The 15,777-nt window shown below is 39.6% G+C and overlaps 1 protein-coding gene across 1 annotated transcript; it reads left to right on the plus strand.

The window, feature by feature from the left end:
- Positions 1-13,389: 13,389 nt before the first annotated feature.
- DEFB115 (defensin beta 115) lies at positions 13,390-15,360 on the plus strand. The gene is made up of 2 exons (XM_004061941.1): positions 13,390-13,483; positions 15,188-15,360. The coding sequence occupies exons 1-2, from the start codon at positions 13,390-13,392 to the stop codon at positions 15,358-15,360; spliced, it is 267 nt and encodes an 88-aa protein (XP_004061989.1).
- The last annotated feature ends 417 nt before the right edge of the window (positions 15,361-15,777 follow it).

Raw genomic sequence — 15,777 nt, forward strand, 5'->3', positions numbered from 1 at the left:
AATCGAATGGAATGGACTGTAATGGAATGGACTCGAAAGGAACAAACTCGAAGGGAATGGACTCGAATGGAATGGAATGGAATGGAAAGGATTCGAATGGAATGGAATGGAATGGAATGGACTTGAATGGAATTAACGTGAATGGAATGCAATCCAATGGAATGCAATGGAATGCAATCCAATGGAATGCAATGGAATGGAACAGAATGCAATGGAACGTAATGGAATGGACTCGAATGGAATGGATTCGAATGGAATGGAATCAGGTGGAATGGAAACAAAAGAAAGGAATTTGAATCTAATGTAATGGAATCGAATAGAATGGGTTCGAATAAAACGCAATCGAATGGAAAGGATTGCAATAGAATGGAATCTAATGGAATGGAATCAAATAGAATGGAATCGAATGAAATGAAATCGAATGGAAGTGAATTGAATGGAATGGACTGCAATGCAATTGAATCGAATGGAATGGACTGGAATGGAATGGTCTCTTGGAATGGAATAAAATGGAATGGATTTGAATGGAATTGAATGGAATGCAATGAAATGAAATTGAATGTAATGGAATCGAATATAATGGAATTGAATGGAATGGAATTGAATGAAATGGAATCGAATTGAATGGACTGGAATGGAATGGACTCGAAGGTAATGGACTGGAATGGAACAGTCTCGATTGGAATGGAATCAAATGGAATGGATTCGAATGGAAAAGAATCGAATGGAATGGAATCCAATGGAATGGTCTCGAATGGAAAGGAATGGAATCGAGTCAAATTGAATAGAATGGGTTTGAATGGAATGTAATCAAATGGAATAAGATAGAATGTAATGGAATCAAATGGAACAAATTCGAATGGAATGGAATCGAATGGAATGGACTGGAATGCAATGGACTCGAATGGAATGGAATGGTCTTGAATGGAATGGAATCGAAGGACATGGAATCGAATGGCAGGGAATTGAATGCAATGTAATGGAATTGAAAGGAATGAATTGAAGAGAATGGAATAGAATGGAATGGAATCGAATGCAATGGAATCAAATGGAATGGATTGGAGAGGAATGGACTAGAATGGAATGGACTGGAGTTGAACGGTCTCGAATGGAATGGAATGGAATAAAATGGAATCAAATGGAATGGCATGGCATGCAATGGAACGGAATGAAATAAAATGGAATAGAATGGAATTTAATGGAATGGAGTGGAAAGGAATCGAATTGATTGGACAGGAAAGGAATGGAGTGGAGTGGAATGGAATGGAATGGAGTGGAAAGGAATGGAGTGGAGTGGAATACAATGTAATAAGAAGCAAATAAATGGAACTGCCAAGAGCCCATTCATGCCTCAGTAAATCTCAAATTGTACACTGAGTTGTCCAAGAAACGTGGCACACCCTGCAGGGCCAAATTAATTATCCATTTCTCGGAACATCATGCTCTGATTATGCTAATACCTGCAGGTAGATCCCAAGCTTTGTGTGGCATCGCCCTGGAGGTCAAGAGAGAAACTGCATGTTCTTACCACATCCTGAACTGAAAAGAACAGTTTAGAAATGTGGCAAATAGAAGAGCTTGTTATCAGGTGATCAATGACATTAGGGCTGACTTAAGTCAGCTGCAGAATTTTGGCAGGTGATATCAATCTGAAGCCTCTGAAATACACAGGAACTTCTCAAAAAATCTGCCATACTAAGACAATATATGGCTGTTAGTGTTGGTGAGAAGGTTTTCAGAGTTAAAATATTTCCGTGCAAGCTGCCTCATGCCCCAAACTCTGCTTTTGCCCCAGTTACCTACCCAACAAATTTTATTTTTGATTTAGAAAATAATTAAAATAGATAGGTGAACTCCAAAATTTAACAATCAGAAAGTGACTTATTTAATATAGTGATATCAGCAAGATGGTGGAATAGGGAGTCTCAGCTCTCATTCCCTCACACAAACAGAGATCTGACAATGATATAAGTAACAAAATATCTTTATGAGAAGTCCAGAATCTCATTGAGGATTTTCAGAACATCAGCAAGATGGCCGACCAGGAGCTGCTAGCTAAAGTAGAGCACAGGAGAACAGCAAAGAAGCAGCAGAAATCCCATGGACCACAGCAACCCAGGATGACCACAAACAAAAGGTAAGGAAACACCTTGCCTCCACCACACCCTTCCCCCAGTTGAGACCCAGCTCTGAGCTGTGATGGAAAAGTTAAGCAAGGGGGCCCCAGCAACACTCATCACTATTACAAACACTTCTGCAGTCCTCAAAGGCTCTGAGTTCCATTGAGGGAAGTCCCTAGACACCATATGCTGAGCTACCCCCAGAGAAGGAGCCCACACTGTGCTCCACCCAACTCACTCCTGGTTTGTGCTGCTACCTCCTTGTGCCATCTTGAAACTAGAACCAGTGCTAGAGTGCTTCCTACTCTGGGAGTGAGTAGCATTTGCATCCCTCCATCCCTGAGGTTCAGCCGCCACTGCACCATGCCCACCTGGTAGTGTGCCATCCTCGAGCAGAGCTACTGCTATGACCTTCTCCCTAGGGCCAAGCTATCAGTTAGCCACTTATCCCCCACATCCAAGTCGCTGGTGCACCCTCACCTTAGGGCCAGCTCCTTGAGCTCTGGGTCCCTGGGGGTAAGGCACCACTTCACTCCAAGAATACTACCCAGCAAAGCTGCCTTCAGAAATGAAAGAGAAATAAAGTCTTCCATTAGACAAGAAAAAGCTGAAGGAATCAATTACCACTAGATCTGTCTTACAAGAAGTGCTTAAGAGAGTTCTTTAACTGGAAACAAAAGGACAATAATGACTATCATAAATACATGTGAAAGTATAAAACTCATTGGTAGAGGTAAATACATAGTCAAATTCAGAATACTCCAATACTGCAATAGTGGTAGGTAAATCATACATAACACTAGTATGAACATTAAAAGTCAAAATGGTCAAAAATAATGTCAAGGGACAAAGTTTCAATAAATTTTCAGATCTAAATTGGCTTTATTGCAATTCTAGCATCAAATAACACTTCATTTCATAAAATAGAATAAGTGATCTGATGAACTGAGCAGAAATGTTTGGCTTTATAGAAAGAGAAGGGCTGAAGAAAGCAGAAGCAAAGGCCAGGCACGGTGGCTCAAGCCTGTAATCCCAGCACTTTGGGAGGCCGAGGCAGGCGAAATCACCAGAGGTTAGGAGTTTGAGATCAGCCTGGCCAACATGGAGAAACCCTGAAACCCTGTCTCTATGAAAAATACAAAAATTAGCAGGGCGTGGTGGCGCATGTCTGTAATCCCAGCCACTCGGGAGGCTGAGGCAGAAGAATCGCTTGAACCCGGGAGGTGGAGGTTGCAGTGAGCCAGGATATCATGGCCATTGCACTCCAGACTGGGCAACAAGAGTGAGACTCCGTCTCAAAAGAAAAAAAAAAAAACAGAAGAAAAGAACAGAGTTGCTTCGAAGCTATGTATTAGTTGCTTCAAAGCTATGTTTCTTGTAGGATGCGGACAGGGAGATAGAACAGTAGAAGAATAACTGATTAATTAACATCAGGTAACTTCAGACTACCTTCTGTTGTGTAACAAATAAAGATAATGTTATGAACTTCATTATCATGCCGATTGTAGATTTAAGTTAGCCCGTTTGGGAAATTGGCTGTTACATCTTTCTTCTGATTTCTTGGAAGGTGAAATAACAGATTAGTTTGGGTTTGGTGACATGAAACTTTAGCATGGGTGACTCCATTTTGATTTTTAGTCTGGTCTCTTGAGGCCTAGTACAGAAACTTAGTCCAGAACAATAGCCTCTTACAATTTTTATTTAACAATTGTCCCCTTTTGGTCATGCTCACCTAAGTGAGAGTGTGACCAAAATCTAGGGCATCCACATTACTGTTACCATTATTTTGGGTTTCCAGCCTCAGCATGCCATTTGTAGATTGTAGTGTCCATAGGTTACGGTGTTCTAGGAAAAACCAGGTTTTTGTTACATGACCAGGAAAGATTATGCTCCCAGACACTTTGAAGGGTGACGGGGAACAGAATTTATTGGGTGAAAAGGAAAAAGAAAAAACATCTCAGCAAAGTGGGATGGAATCCTGCTAACAGGGTCTCCACCTCACCTATTGAATCCAAGGTTACCACACACGAACAGGAGAGGCCAGGCTCCTCCCCTCTGCAAATGGCGTGAACTTCCGAGGCTCCACCCCGCCCTCCCAGTGCACCGGCCTGTTGGAGATTCTCTGGGGACCTTCTCCCTTATCTGTCGCCTGCATCCATTAGTGTCTTCCTTATTATGCATTTCTTTGAGATTTGGTTGTTCCAGCTAGAGAGAGATCATTTGAGATTTGACAGATGGCTGTATCGAAAATTTAAAACTTTAAGAGGATAAAACGCACCACGGGACTAATATTATGACTATTAAGAGGTTAACACTGGGCTGGGCGCCGTGGCTCGCGCCTGTAATCCCACCACTTTGGGAGGCTGAGGCGGGCGGATCACGAGGTCAGGAGATTGAGAACATCCTGGCCAACATGGTGAAACCTGGTCTCTATTAAAAATACAAAAATTAGCTGGGCGTGGTGGCGAGCACCTGTAGTCCCAGCTACTCGGGAGACTGAGGCAGGAGAATCGCTTGAACCCGGGAGGTGGAGGTTGCAGTGAGCCAAGATCACGCCACGGCACTCCAGCCTGGGCAACAGGGCGAGACTCCATCTCAAAAATAATAAAAATAATAATAATAATAAATATAAATAAAAGACGATAACACCAAGAGTTTGGAGTATGCTTCTTAGCCAGGGTCCCCATGACCTAAACCAACCAACATCAAATACACAAACTAGGAGTCTACCCATTTGAATCAAGGTGTCTGCTCTATAAAACCTGATGTATTTATCTATGCACAATAAGAAATGTCATCAACTGCAGATTCCTCCCTATTGAGTTAGTAAGTAATCTAACATCCCATGATTGATTAAATGAAATCAGGGAGTGCAGGTTACCCACAGAAGCTACTGATTGTAAAATTTTAACTACAACATTATCCTGCCAAGTGAAAGAGCTAGGCATAAGTAAGAAAAAATGAAGATAGGTAAGAACTTTATTATGGTAGACAGCTTTGTTCCAATGGTCTTGGGAAAAGCTGTCCACAGCATGAAGTTGGCAACTTCAAATCATGGTTTGCAGTTTGAATGTCTCTGGTTGTAGCATCAGCATTCTCGTGAATTATCTGTGACCCATGCATCAGGCATGAGAGGTGTTACTTGAAATTTATATCGAATTGTCCAGCTTTAGCCTATAAGGTTTCAGGTACTGAGCAGTTCTCATTCTTTGTTGCAGAATTCTGGCCAAGTATTATAGAAAACTGGAAGAAATCAGAATCCAGTCCAGTCTACAGGTAAATAATCACAACGCAAAATAATGAACAGGGTTACAATCTAATAATAGGTGTAATAGAGTTTTCTTTTGAAATGTAATTTTTCTTTCTACAGTCTTCTCCATTTCTACCAAAAATAACCACCATGGTAAGACCAATTTGTTTGCAAAAAAAAAAAGTTTTTTCTTTTAAGCTCTTTATAGTTTATAGCAATTTGGTGAAATATACTTTTGTAAACAAAAATTGAGATATTTGATTTTCCTCCACGTATAATCCCTCCAGAATTTGGAAACTATTTGTGAGTATTCTTATGGCCTTATGGCTATTTGCATAAGTTCAATAAGACTTAGTTCTCTTTATAACAGGATACAACTGAAAACACAAATTGTATTTCCAAGGCTTTGACTGGAATGTCATATTTACAAATGTGCATAGACGTCTTGGCTTCAAGGGTTCCCAACCTTATAACGAATGAGTAAAAGTTTTCACTTCTGGGTAGACCCAGGAACCTCAAGATATTAGATACAGCAGGTAAAATTCAATGACTGCCTTGGTTTGGCTTCCTAGCATTGAGAGGTTTTTCAAAATCTAATCTGAGATTCCTTGTAAAAATTTCCAGCAAAACAACTTTAAAAGAAGCCTATGTAGTTATTCTTGCTTCATTATGTTAATAATCAGGCCAAGTTTGAGAATAAATTTACTTTGCAAACAAATTTTTGTGAATAACTAGGAAGTAAGTTATTTGAGCTATTTGTAATATACCAACATTTTATGACTATATATTTCACAATTTTTAGACATTGTGAAAAAAATTGTTCTTGAAAAAACAAGTTTTTTGTTCCTCAAAGAAGTTTTTTTTAATTTACTAACAGAGATTCAAATATATTTAGTTTGTCTACATCATATAGAAACAAAATGCCAAAGTATACAAACTTAAAGCTTATACTTAATAATTAATGTTTTAGTATTTTAACTTATTTAGCAATTACCAAGACATTTAACTGGTATATATTACGTAATTCTGCTTTAAGATTTCAAATTACCAAAAACATTTTTTGAAACTATGAGGAGTTTATTTGTAAACACTTATGCCTAATTTACTTGTTTTTGACAATCATGTTTGAACTGTTTATAAAACTTCTGTAAGACATTGAACAAAACTCTCCATCATCTCAAGTTATTTCTCTGCTAACAATTTCTACAGCATGCAAATGATAGGCAAGAACTCTAAAGTTAAATACATGAGTATTTTTGCTGATCAGAAGACATGGCTGCTTTTCAAATACGTTGACTCTTGAACGGCATGGGTTTGAACTGCACAGTTCCACTTATATGTGGATTTTTTTTTGCCTCTGCCGCCCTGCCACAGGAAGACTAACCCCTCCTTTTTCTCCTCCTCAGCCTAGTCAATGTGAAGACAATGAGGATGAAGACCTTTATGATGATCCATTTCCAGTTAATGAATGGTAAATATATATTTTCTCTTCCTTATAATTTTCTTAATAACATTTTATTTTGTCTAGCTTACTTCATTGTAAGAATACTGTATATAATACATTTAAGATACAAAATATATGTTAATTGACTGTTTATGTTATTTACAAGGCTTCCAGTCAATAGTAGGCTGTCAATTTAAATAACAGAGAGTGGCTCTCTAAAAATACATATATATATTTATTTGGGAATAAAACATTACAATGGAAATACACATGCTGCAGTAAACTATGTGCATATTCAGGGAAGTCAAGGATGACAAAGGCTTTTAAAGGAAAAAATGAGGAGGATGACATAATTATTTTGAAATAATTATCCTTGATTACAAAGATCAATAATAAGGGTGATGCCAGTCTGAAGTCCGACAGGTAGTTGCTAGGCAGATGTCCTTTTAGAAGTATTTTTTTGCATAAGATTGCAGTGGCCTTTGTTTAAGTTTGTGGCTTTTGCAGTCTTTTGTGATCATTTTTGTTATCAGGCACACAAATATGAGAACCCTCTCTTCATGACCTTCCCTGGCTCTGTTTGTTGGGATTTTCTTAACCCATTTTGATTTTGACAACTTTCACAAGGCTATTAGTAGTTAAGTTTTTGGGAAACTGTCGCAGATGAGTGACAACTATCTGGGCCAGTGGCACGGGGGTAAAATAATTTACTATGACAGATGTAGGTAAAGAAAGGCAGGTTTATTAGAGAAAGTATGAAAATATGTTGCAAACAAGCAATGAACAGAATCAGCAAGAGAGGAGCTGACTGAAAGGAAACAAAAGCTTGCTGGATATTTTAAAGAATGGTTCTTGGGCTGCAGAGTGCTGCGAGCAGTACTCATAACCCCAAAGTTGCAGTGAGCTAACTTGCAAGTGTCTGGTGATAGCTGGGCTCAGGAAGATTATGAGTTATTTGCACAGGAGGGCTATGTGTCCTGGACCATGAATGTCATCAACATATTAATGACATTCTTTACAGAAATAGAAAAAACAATCCTTGTTTCTATTGAACTGCAAAAGACTTTTAATAATGAAAGCAATCTAGAGCAAAAACAGCAAATCTAAAGGTATCACACTACCTTACTTTAAAATATACTATAAAGATCTAGTGACCAAAATAGGTTGATATTGGCATAAAATCAGACACATAGACCAATGGAACAGAATAGAAAGCCCAGAAACAAATCTGCACATCTATAGCCAACTGATTTTCAAAAAAAGTTTCCAAGGACACACATTGGGAAAAGGACAGTCTCTTCGATAAATGGTACTAGGGAACTGGATAGCCACATGAACAAAAATGAAAATAGACCCTTATCTTTCACCATATTCAAAAATCAACTAAAAATGATTGAAAGACTTGATTGTAAGACTTGAAACTAAGGAATTAGTAGGAGAAAACATTGGAGAAATACTTCATGACATTAGACTGGGGCAAAGATTTTTTGTTACTTTTTTTATTTTTAAAAAGTACTATTTTCACAAGAGGATGGGTGTCAAGGAAAGATTTTTTGGCTATGACTCTACAAGCATAGGCAGCAAAAGCAAAAATAGACAAACGGGATTAAATCAAACTAAAAACTCTACAGCAAAGGAAACATTCAGAGTGAACAGACAGCTACAGAATGGGAGAAATATTTGCAAACTATATATATATATGACAAGTGGTTAATATCCAGAATATATAAGAAACTGAAACAACTCAAGAGAAAAAATAAAAAGACCACCAAATAACCTGATTTAAAAATTGGCAAATAATCTGAAGAGACACTCCTCAAAATAAGACAAATAGCTAACAGTTATATGAAGAAATGCTCAACAGCACTAATAATCAGGGAAAAGCAAGTCAAAACCAAAATGAGATATTTCCTTATTCCAGTTAGAATGGCTACTGTCAAAGAGACAAAAGATTAAAATGCTGGCAAGAATGTGGAGAAAAAAGAACATTTACTCACAGTTGATGGAGATTTAAATTAGTACAGCCATTATGGAAAACAGTATGGAGGTTTCTCAAAAAATTAAAAATAAAACTACCATATTATTCAGCAACCCTATTACTGGGTATATATCCAAAGGAAAGGAAATCAGTATGTCAAGGAGATGTCGGCACTCCTAGGTTTATTGCAGCAGTATTCTCAGTAGCCAAGATATAGAATCAACCAAAGTGCCCATCAACAGATGATTGAATAGAGAAAATTTAGTATATATACATAATGAAACACTATTCAGCCATAAAAAATGAATGAAATCCCATCATTTGTGGCAACATGGGTGAACTTGGAGGACATTATGTTAAGTGAAATAAGCCAGACCCTAAAGACGAATACCATATGATCTCATTCATATGAGGTAGCTAAAAAGTTGATCTCATAGAAGTAGAAAATAGAATAGTGGTTACCAGATATTCATTCAGAAAAATGAAAACTTACATTCACAGAAAAAAACTATGCATAAATATTCATACCAGCTTTATTTATAATAATGTAAAACTGGAAATAATCAAAATATTCTACAATAGGTTAACAGTTAAATAAACTATGGTACATCCACACCATGAAACACTACTCAGGAATGAAATGAAAAAACTATTGGTAGATACAACCCCAAAAGGCTATATACTGTATAATTCCATTTATATAACCTTCTTAAAATGACAAAAGTAGGCCAGGCATGGTGGCTCATGCCTGTAATCCCAGCACTTTGGGAGGCCAAAGCGGGCAGATCATCTGAGGTCAGGAGTTTGAGACCTGCCTGGGGAACATCGTGAAACCCCATCTCTACTAAAAATATAAAAATTAGTCGGGCATGGTGGCACACACTTGTAATCCCAGCTACTTGGGAGGCTGAGGCAGGAGAATCGCTTGAACCCGGGAGGTGGAGGTTGGAGTCAGCTGAGATCGCACTCCAGCCTCGGTGACAGAGTGTGACTCTATCTCAAAAAAAAAAAAAGATAAGAGTATAGAGATGGAGAACAAATTAGTAGTTTACAGAGTTTAGGGATGGAGGGTGCAGGGGGTTGAGTGTGACTATAAGGGAGTAGTAGCACAAGGGAGATCTTTGCAGTGACTGAAGAGTTTTGCATATTGATTGCTAATCTACACCTGTGATCAAATGACATAGAACTATACAAAAACATTGTGCTGTTTTGATATTGTCCTATAGTTATGCAAAATGTAACATTTAGGGGAAACTGAGTAAAAGGCACACAGGATTTCTTTACTATCTCTGCAATTTCCTGTTAATTTATATTTCAAAATAAAAAGTTAATAAATAATCAAAGAAAGACAAAGTCAGAGGCTTATGTGTTTGGTGAGACAGTGTTCCCTGATGCAAGGAGCAATGGATTTGGAGTCAGATGAACCAAGACCCAGTTTCTGCTCCCCATGCCTTACCAGCTGTGTGCCCTTAAGAAAGTCAGTTAACCTTTCTGAGCTTCAAGTTTTCTATTTCATAGAATGGTCCTTATCGATTTTCTAGCTACAAACATTAGCTATTTGTATACCACCTTATAAACAATTTTTGCCATATTCTCTATAGCCTGTTATATTGTGTACTTAATATTTCTTATAGAGGCCAGGCACGATGACTCACCCCTGTAATCACAGCACTTTGGGAGGTCAAGACGGGAGGATCATATGAGGTCAGGAGTTCGAGACCGGCCTAGCCAACATGGTAAAACCCCGTCTCTACTAAAAATAGAAAAATTAGCCAGGTGTGGTGGCACATGACTATAATCCCAGCTACGTGGGAGGCTGAGGCAGGAGAATTGCTTGAACCCGGGAGGCGGAGCTTGCAGTGAGTCGAGATTGCCCACTGCACTCCAGCCTGGGCGACAGAGCAAGACTCTGTCTCATAAAGATATATATATATTCCTTATAGAGATCAACACAGTCCATTTACTTAAATCCATACCAAGCCCAAATCCTGAGTGATGTTATATATAAAACCATGACATCAAGGACTAGTGAATTTTTTCTCAAATGAGCATTAAAGTAAATAACTATTAAAAACATATACTTTTTTGTGCCGCCTAAATGATCACACATACTATCAATGGTATGGACCACATATTTCAGGAAACATTAGTTTAGCCCAAATACTTTACTTTTTAGATAGAGAACATGATGTCTCATAGACAGAAATAAACTTTCAGATTTGAAAGATCACTTAAAATGTAAACTACAATTTCTCATCACATTTTAAATAAATTCCAAAGTCCTTAACGAGGGCCTATTGGATCTGATAGGATGTAGCTGTGCCTGCCTCTATGATTTCCGTTTCTTCTGTCTGTTCTCTTGCTCCCACTACTACAATCACACTTGACCTCTTGCTCTTCCCAGCATACTGAACACTTTTTTGCCTCAGGGGCTTTGCTCTTGCTGTTCTCTCTGCCTGGAAGATTCTAGATATCTATGTGGTTCAATTCCTAGTACATTCAGGTTCTGCCCTATGCCACTTCCTCAATGAGTCCTTACTTGACCCTCCTGCTCAAAATAGCCACACACACATATATCATATTATTCTCTATTCCACTTATTGTACACTCAATCCTGTGTGCCTAACACACACTCACACATACACATGTATATTATTCTGTTCCCCTTACTCTGCACTCAAACCTGTGTGTCACACACACTCACACATACACGTATATCATATTATTCTCTATTCCCCTTATACTGCACTCAATCCTATGTGCCTTACACACACACACACACACACACAGATGTATATCAATATTCTCTATTCCTCTTACTCTACACTCAATCCTGTGTGCCTTTCACATGCACACTCACACACACATATTCTCATACACACACACACACAAGTATATTATTCTCTATTCTCCTTTCCCTATTTTTCTTTATAGCACTTATCACCAACTGACACTATATGTTGTCCCTCTCCCTAATTAGAATGGCCAGACTTTGCTTTCTTCTCTTAAGCTCAGTGCCTAGAATTGTGCCAGTGCACAGACCCACATGCAGCCAATTCAGCCATCCTCCCTGCAGAATCTGAGGGGAGTGGTCATGTCGTCTCAGTTTGCAGCTTTAAAACAGCAGGAGCCACCAGCTAGCTCCTCCAGGCAGTCTAACCATTTTCCAGATGGTTCCCATCTTCAGAGGTCTTTCTGATGAGTTTCAACTTGTGCCCTTGCAGTTTCCACTCAGGCCTATTAGTTCTGCCCTGTGGGCCTACACAGAACATGCCTTTCAGATACTTGAAGAGAGCAATTATGACTCTCTCCAGCTGTTTACTGCTTTTCAAGTTAAACAGACCTCTCCTTCCATCATTGCTCAGGCATAATCCTCTGGGATGACAGAAAGAACATGTTATCTGGGGACAGGTAACCCAGATCTGAATCCAGACCTCACTCATAGTCACTGTGTAACCCTGAGCACATCACACCTGCCTATCAGGGCTCCTGTGAGGATTCCAGGGGGTCATATATATAAAGTGCTTAGCATAGTTGCTGCCTGACAGTGAAAGTTCAGTGGATGACATTGATGTTCATTGCTTTCCTGAAGAAAGTTCTGTCCAAATCCTAAAAGCAAAACAAATTTCCTGAACCCCATCAGGTCCGCTGCCTGCATGTAGAAAGAGGAGAGTAAAACCGATGCACACTGGACTCACCCAAAGGCAGAAAACGACCAGGAACCCAAAAAGGAAGATCCAGTGGGCCCACAGGCAGCCCTCCTAATGGAGCCTGGGCAGTACCCTCTTCTTTTTGTTGGAAAAACAGCAAGAAATCTTTTTTGCTTTGTTGTTTGAGGCTGGAGTCCAAGAAGGACCCAGAAATGGTTGATATGAAGGATTTGGAGCAGGAAAATAGGATAAAAATTCAGAGTTAAGAGCTGGACAACGAGTTGGGTTATGAGGGCTTCCACCCCAGTCCATTTCTTTCTTGCTCATGGTTGGGCCCTAGACAATTCTTTTCCACTCTCAGCCTGCATTTTCTTAGCTGGGAAATGCCAATTCTAAGAGCTACTGGGATACAATTATATGCCATATGTGCGTTCACTCACTCAGTGCTTTTCGACACATGTTCACTGTATGCTCTGGGTGTACCAAAATGACAGCCTGTTCCTAACCTCAGGGGTCTCACTGTCTATTAAAAGTTTCCCTTAGGGTATCATTCTGAATGGGAGGAGGAACTAGAAAAACACTTAGTTCCAGTGTGTCATGATAAACACACAGAGAAAAAGAAAACAGCAGCTGTGAGAATGTAGGGGAGGGGGATAAATTCTGAAGGAGAGGGACAGGAAAGGCTTCTTGGAGAAGGGATCTGTTTTCTGGCCAGTGCAACAGCCTTGGAGAGGACTTGTACCTCCACTGCTAGTGCCTTTCACCATCCCCAGGGCTATCTAGAGCAGGACCCTGAACACTGGATAATCAGTTTATACTGCTGAGTGGCAGGCTGATGTTCTGGGTGGTGTAACATTCTGCCCTTCTCTAATTTTCTGTCTGTGAGTCAGCCTTACCTAGGTCAATAAAATGCTGAGTGCACACCCAGCTTCCCCAGCACACTCAGAATGCTGCCAGATCATTTCTCACCCCTCTCAGGAGACATTAAACTCTCTGTCCTGGACTTAGTTGTCCTTGTGGTCCTGGCTCAGACTGCCCCAGGTAAACAGAACCATGGAGAGGAGGGAAAAGGGAGTAAGGATGGGGTCCTAACCACAGAATCACTGGAAAATTGAACATGTGTGGAAGCGAGGAGAGCCCACAGGGATGGCTGAGACCTGATGAAAGGCTTATAATGAATATGCTCCCATAAGAAGGGCAGCCTGTCAGCCCTGACCATGGTGGTGGTTCTCATCAGGGAACCTGGAGAATATCTGCAGAGGCCAAGGTGTTTTATATGAAGTCCCTTCCATATGCAGAAGCAACCCCAACATCTCTAGTATCCTGAATGCCTCTGGCCCATATGTCAACAGTCTCATCCTGTGAGTCTCTCACTTCAACCCCACTTTCAGTTGATACTACCTCTTGTAATAATCAGTCTCATTACTTCACTTTTCCACTGTTGTTGGGCTTTGAGTGCTCCTTTAAAGCAGGCAGAAGAGGCAACTTGCTCTTGTCTTGGAATATATGGTGAAAAAGTTGTAAGTTGATGTTGGATATCTACAGGTTTATAAAAACAGGCTCACAGTATGGAGCTGGGGTTACAGCAGAAGATTTTGGCTTTCAAGTTGAACATGCTCAAAGCTCTCTAGCAGTATAAACAGGCATCATGGCCAGGTGGTGAATAACTTTCTAATGGAAATGTTTTCCCCTTAGGCTTCCCAGGGGCTCTAAAGTTGATGATTTTTAATTCTGTGATTTCCTTTGGGTCATTGCTGTTGGAAGTCACATCCTCTCTTGGAGCAGCTATTCAAGATGAAAGCCTTTGCCAATCACTCAGTTGTTCTAGAAGCAAAAGAAGGTTATTCTGGGCTAACCCTGTGTTGGTTTGAGCATGCCTTATATTCCAGCAAGGGCAAGTAGAATAGAGGGAGTTGCAGATGCAAGAGACATTTTGGAGAAAGAATCTACATATTGACTTATGAAATACTGGAAGAGAAAAGTGAGAGTCAATGTGACTGATTTTTTTCAGTCTGAACATTCTGGTAAAAGACAGAGAATTAGGAATTATCTCCCAGAAGAAGAGTTTGGGGAAAAGACAAGTGGAAAGAATCTGTAGTTTAGATTAAGATATAATGATCCCTCAAACGAATCCAATGTGCTGAGAAAACTGGGTTTGCAGTCTGCGTTGACTTAGAGTCACAGAAAATAAATCAGAGAAGGGCACAGTGTTAAACCCTCCCTGCACCCGCCCCCCAACACACACACACACAAACACAACTTCAGCCTGCAGCTCAGAAATGTAAACTGGTCATCCATTGTTCAGGGTCTTGCTTTAAACAACCCCTGGGGCAAACACCCCTAGAACAAACAATGCCTGGCACATGGTAGATGCTCAACAAATTGTGGTTAGATGAATAATGAATGGAGAGAGGAAAAAAAAGATAATTGAAGGCTTAGTCCCACTCCCTGGCAAGCATCTAGATTTAGAGAGGAAGTAGAACCAGATTTAGTGAGACTGAAAAATGACAGAGAAGAAAGTATCATAAGCATAGGAATAAAATTCAATTAGAGCTGATTAGAGGAAGGAAGATAACTACTCCTAGTCATTAAACATGTGCAAATTTATAACATTCCCATGAATGCCACTAAGTGTCAAAATCAATGTTTCACTCTAACCATTATTACTATTACCAACATCCTTTGTTTAATTGTATTTACTTTTCAAATGTATTTATATATTCATGTCTTTGCTTATTTTGATAGATGGATGGATCAGAAGGTGCTATTATGGAACTGGCAGATGCAGGAAATCATGCAAAGAAATTGAGAGGAAGAAAGAAAAATGTGGGGAAAAACATATTTGCTGTGTCCCTAAAGAAAAGGATAAACTATCACACATTCACGACCAAAAAGAGACAAGTGAGCTATATATCTAGTTGCGACTTCTAATTCAGAATTTTAAGTCATTATAATGAGTCAATGAAATGGCTATCGGGGGCACCTGCATTTTCCTAGATCTCTGCCAAGTCTTCACAGGGCCCGTTAGAAAAACAAGCTCATTCCTGCTATCAATATATCTCTCTAGCCTGCTGTAGCCCAACAACGCTCTAAGCCGTCCCTGGATATGACTAATAATAGTGGTTTTCAAGGTAAGAAAATTTTATAGGATCTAGATCTTGAATTCCTAAACCTCTGACCGGGTCCCTGAAAGTAGAAGTTTACCAGGTTAACGCAAATTGGACCTTAGCTACAGATTCCTACCTAATGTCTCATCCTGGAGAGTTGCAATAAAACAGAGTAATCCAGAAAGTGTCCTTTTCTGTCTTTAGCTCAAAATTTAGCTCAAGGCTCTG

The sequence above is a fragment of the Gorilla gorilla genome, chromosome 21 (assembly GCF_029281585.2).
Source record: "Gorilla gorilla gorilla isolate KB3781 chromosome 21, NHGRI_mGorGor1-v2.1_pri, whole genome shotgun sequence".
NCBI lineage: Eukaryota > Metazoa > Chordata > Mammalia > Primates > Hominidae > Gorilla > Gorilla gorilla.

Excerpts from the sequence above, each read along its gene's own strand:
- DEFB115 (XM_004061941.1), top strand. The coding sequence starts at position 13,390 with ATGCTGCCAGATCATTTCTCACCCCTCTCAGGAGACATTAAACTCTCT. Across the intron at positions 13,484-15,187 it reads CCTGGCTCAGACTGCCCCAG|ATGGATGGATCAGAAGGTGC; the intron begins GTAAACAGAACC and ends TTATTTTGATAG.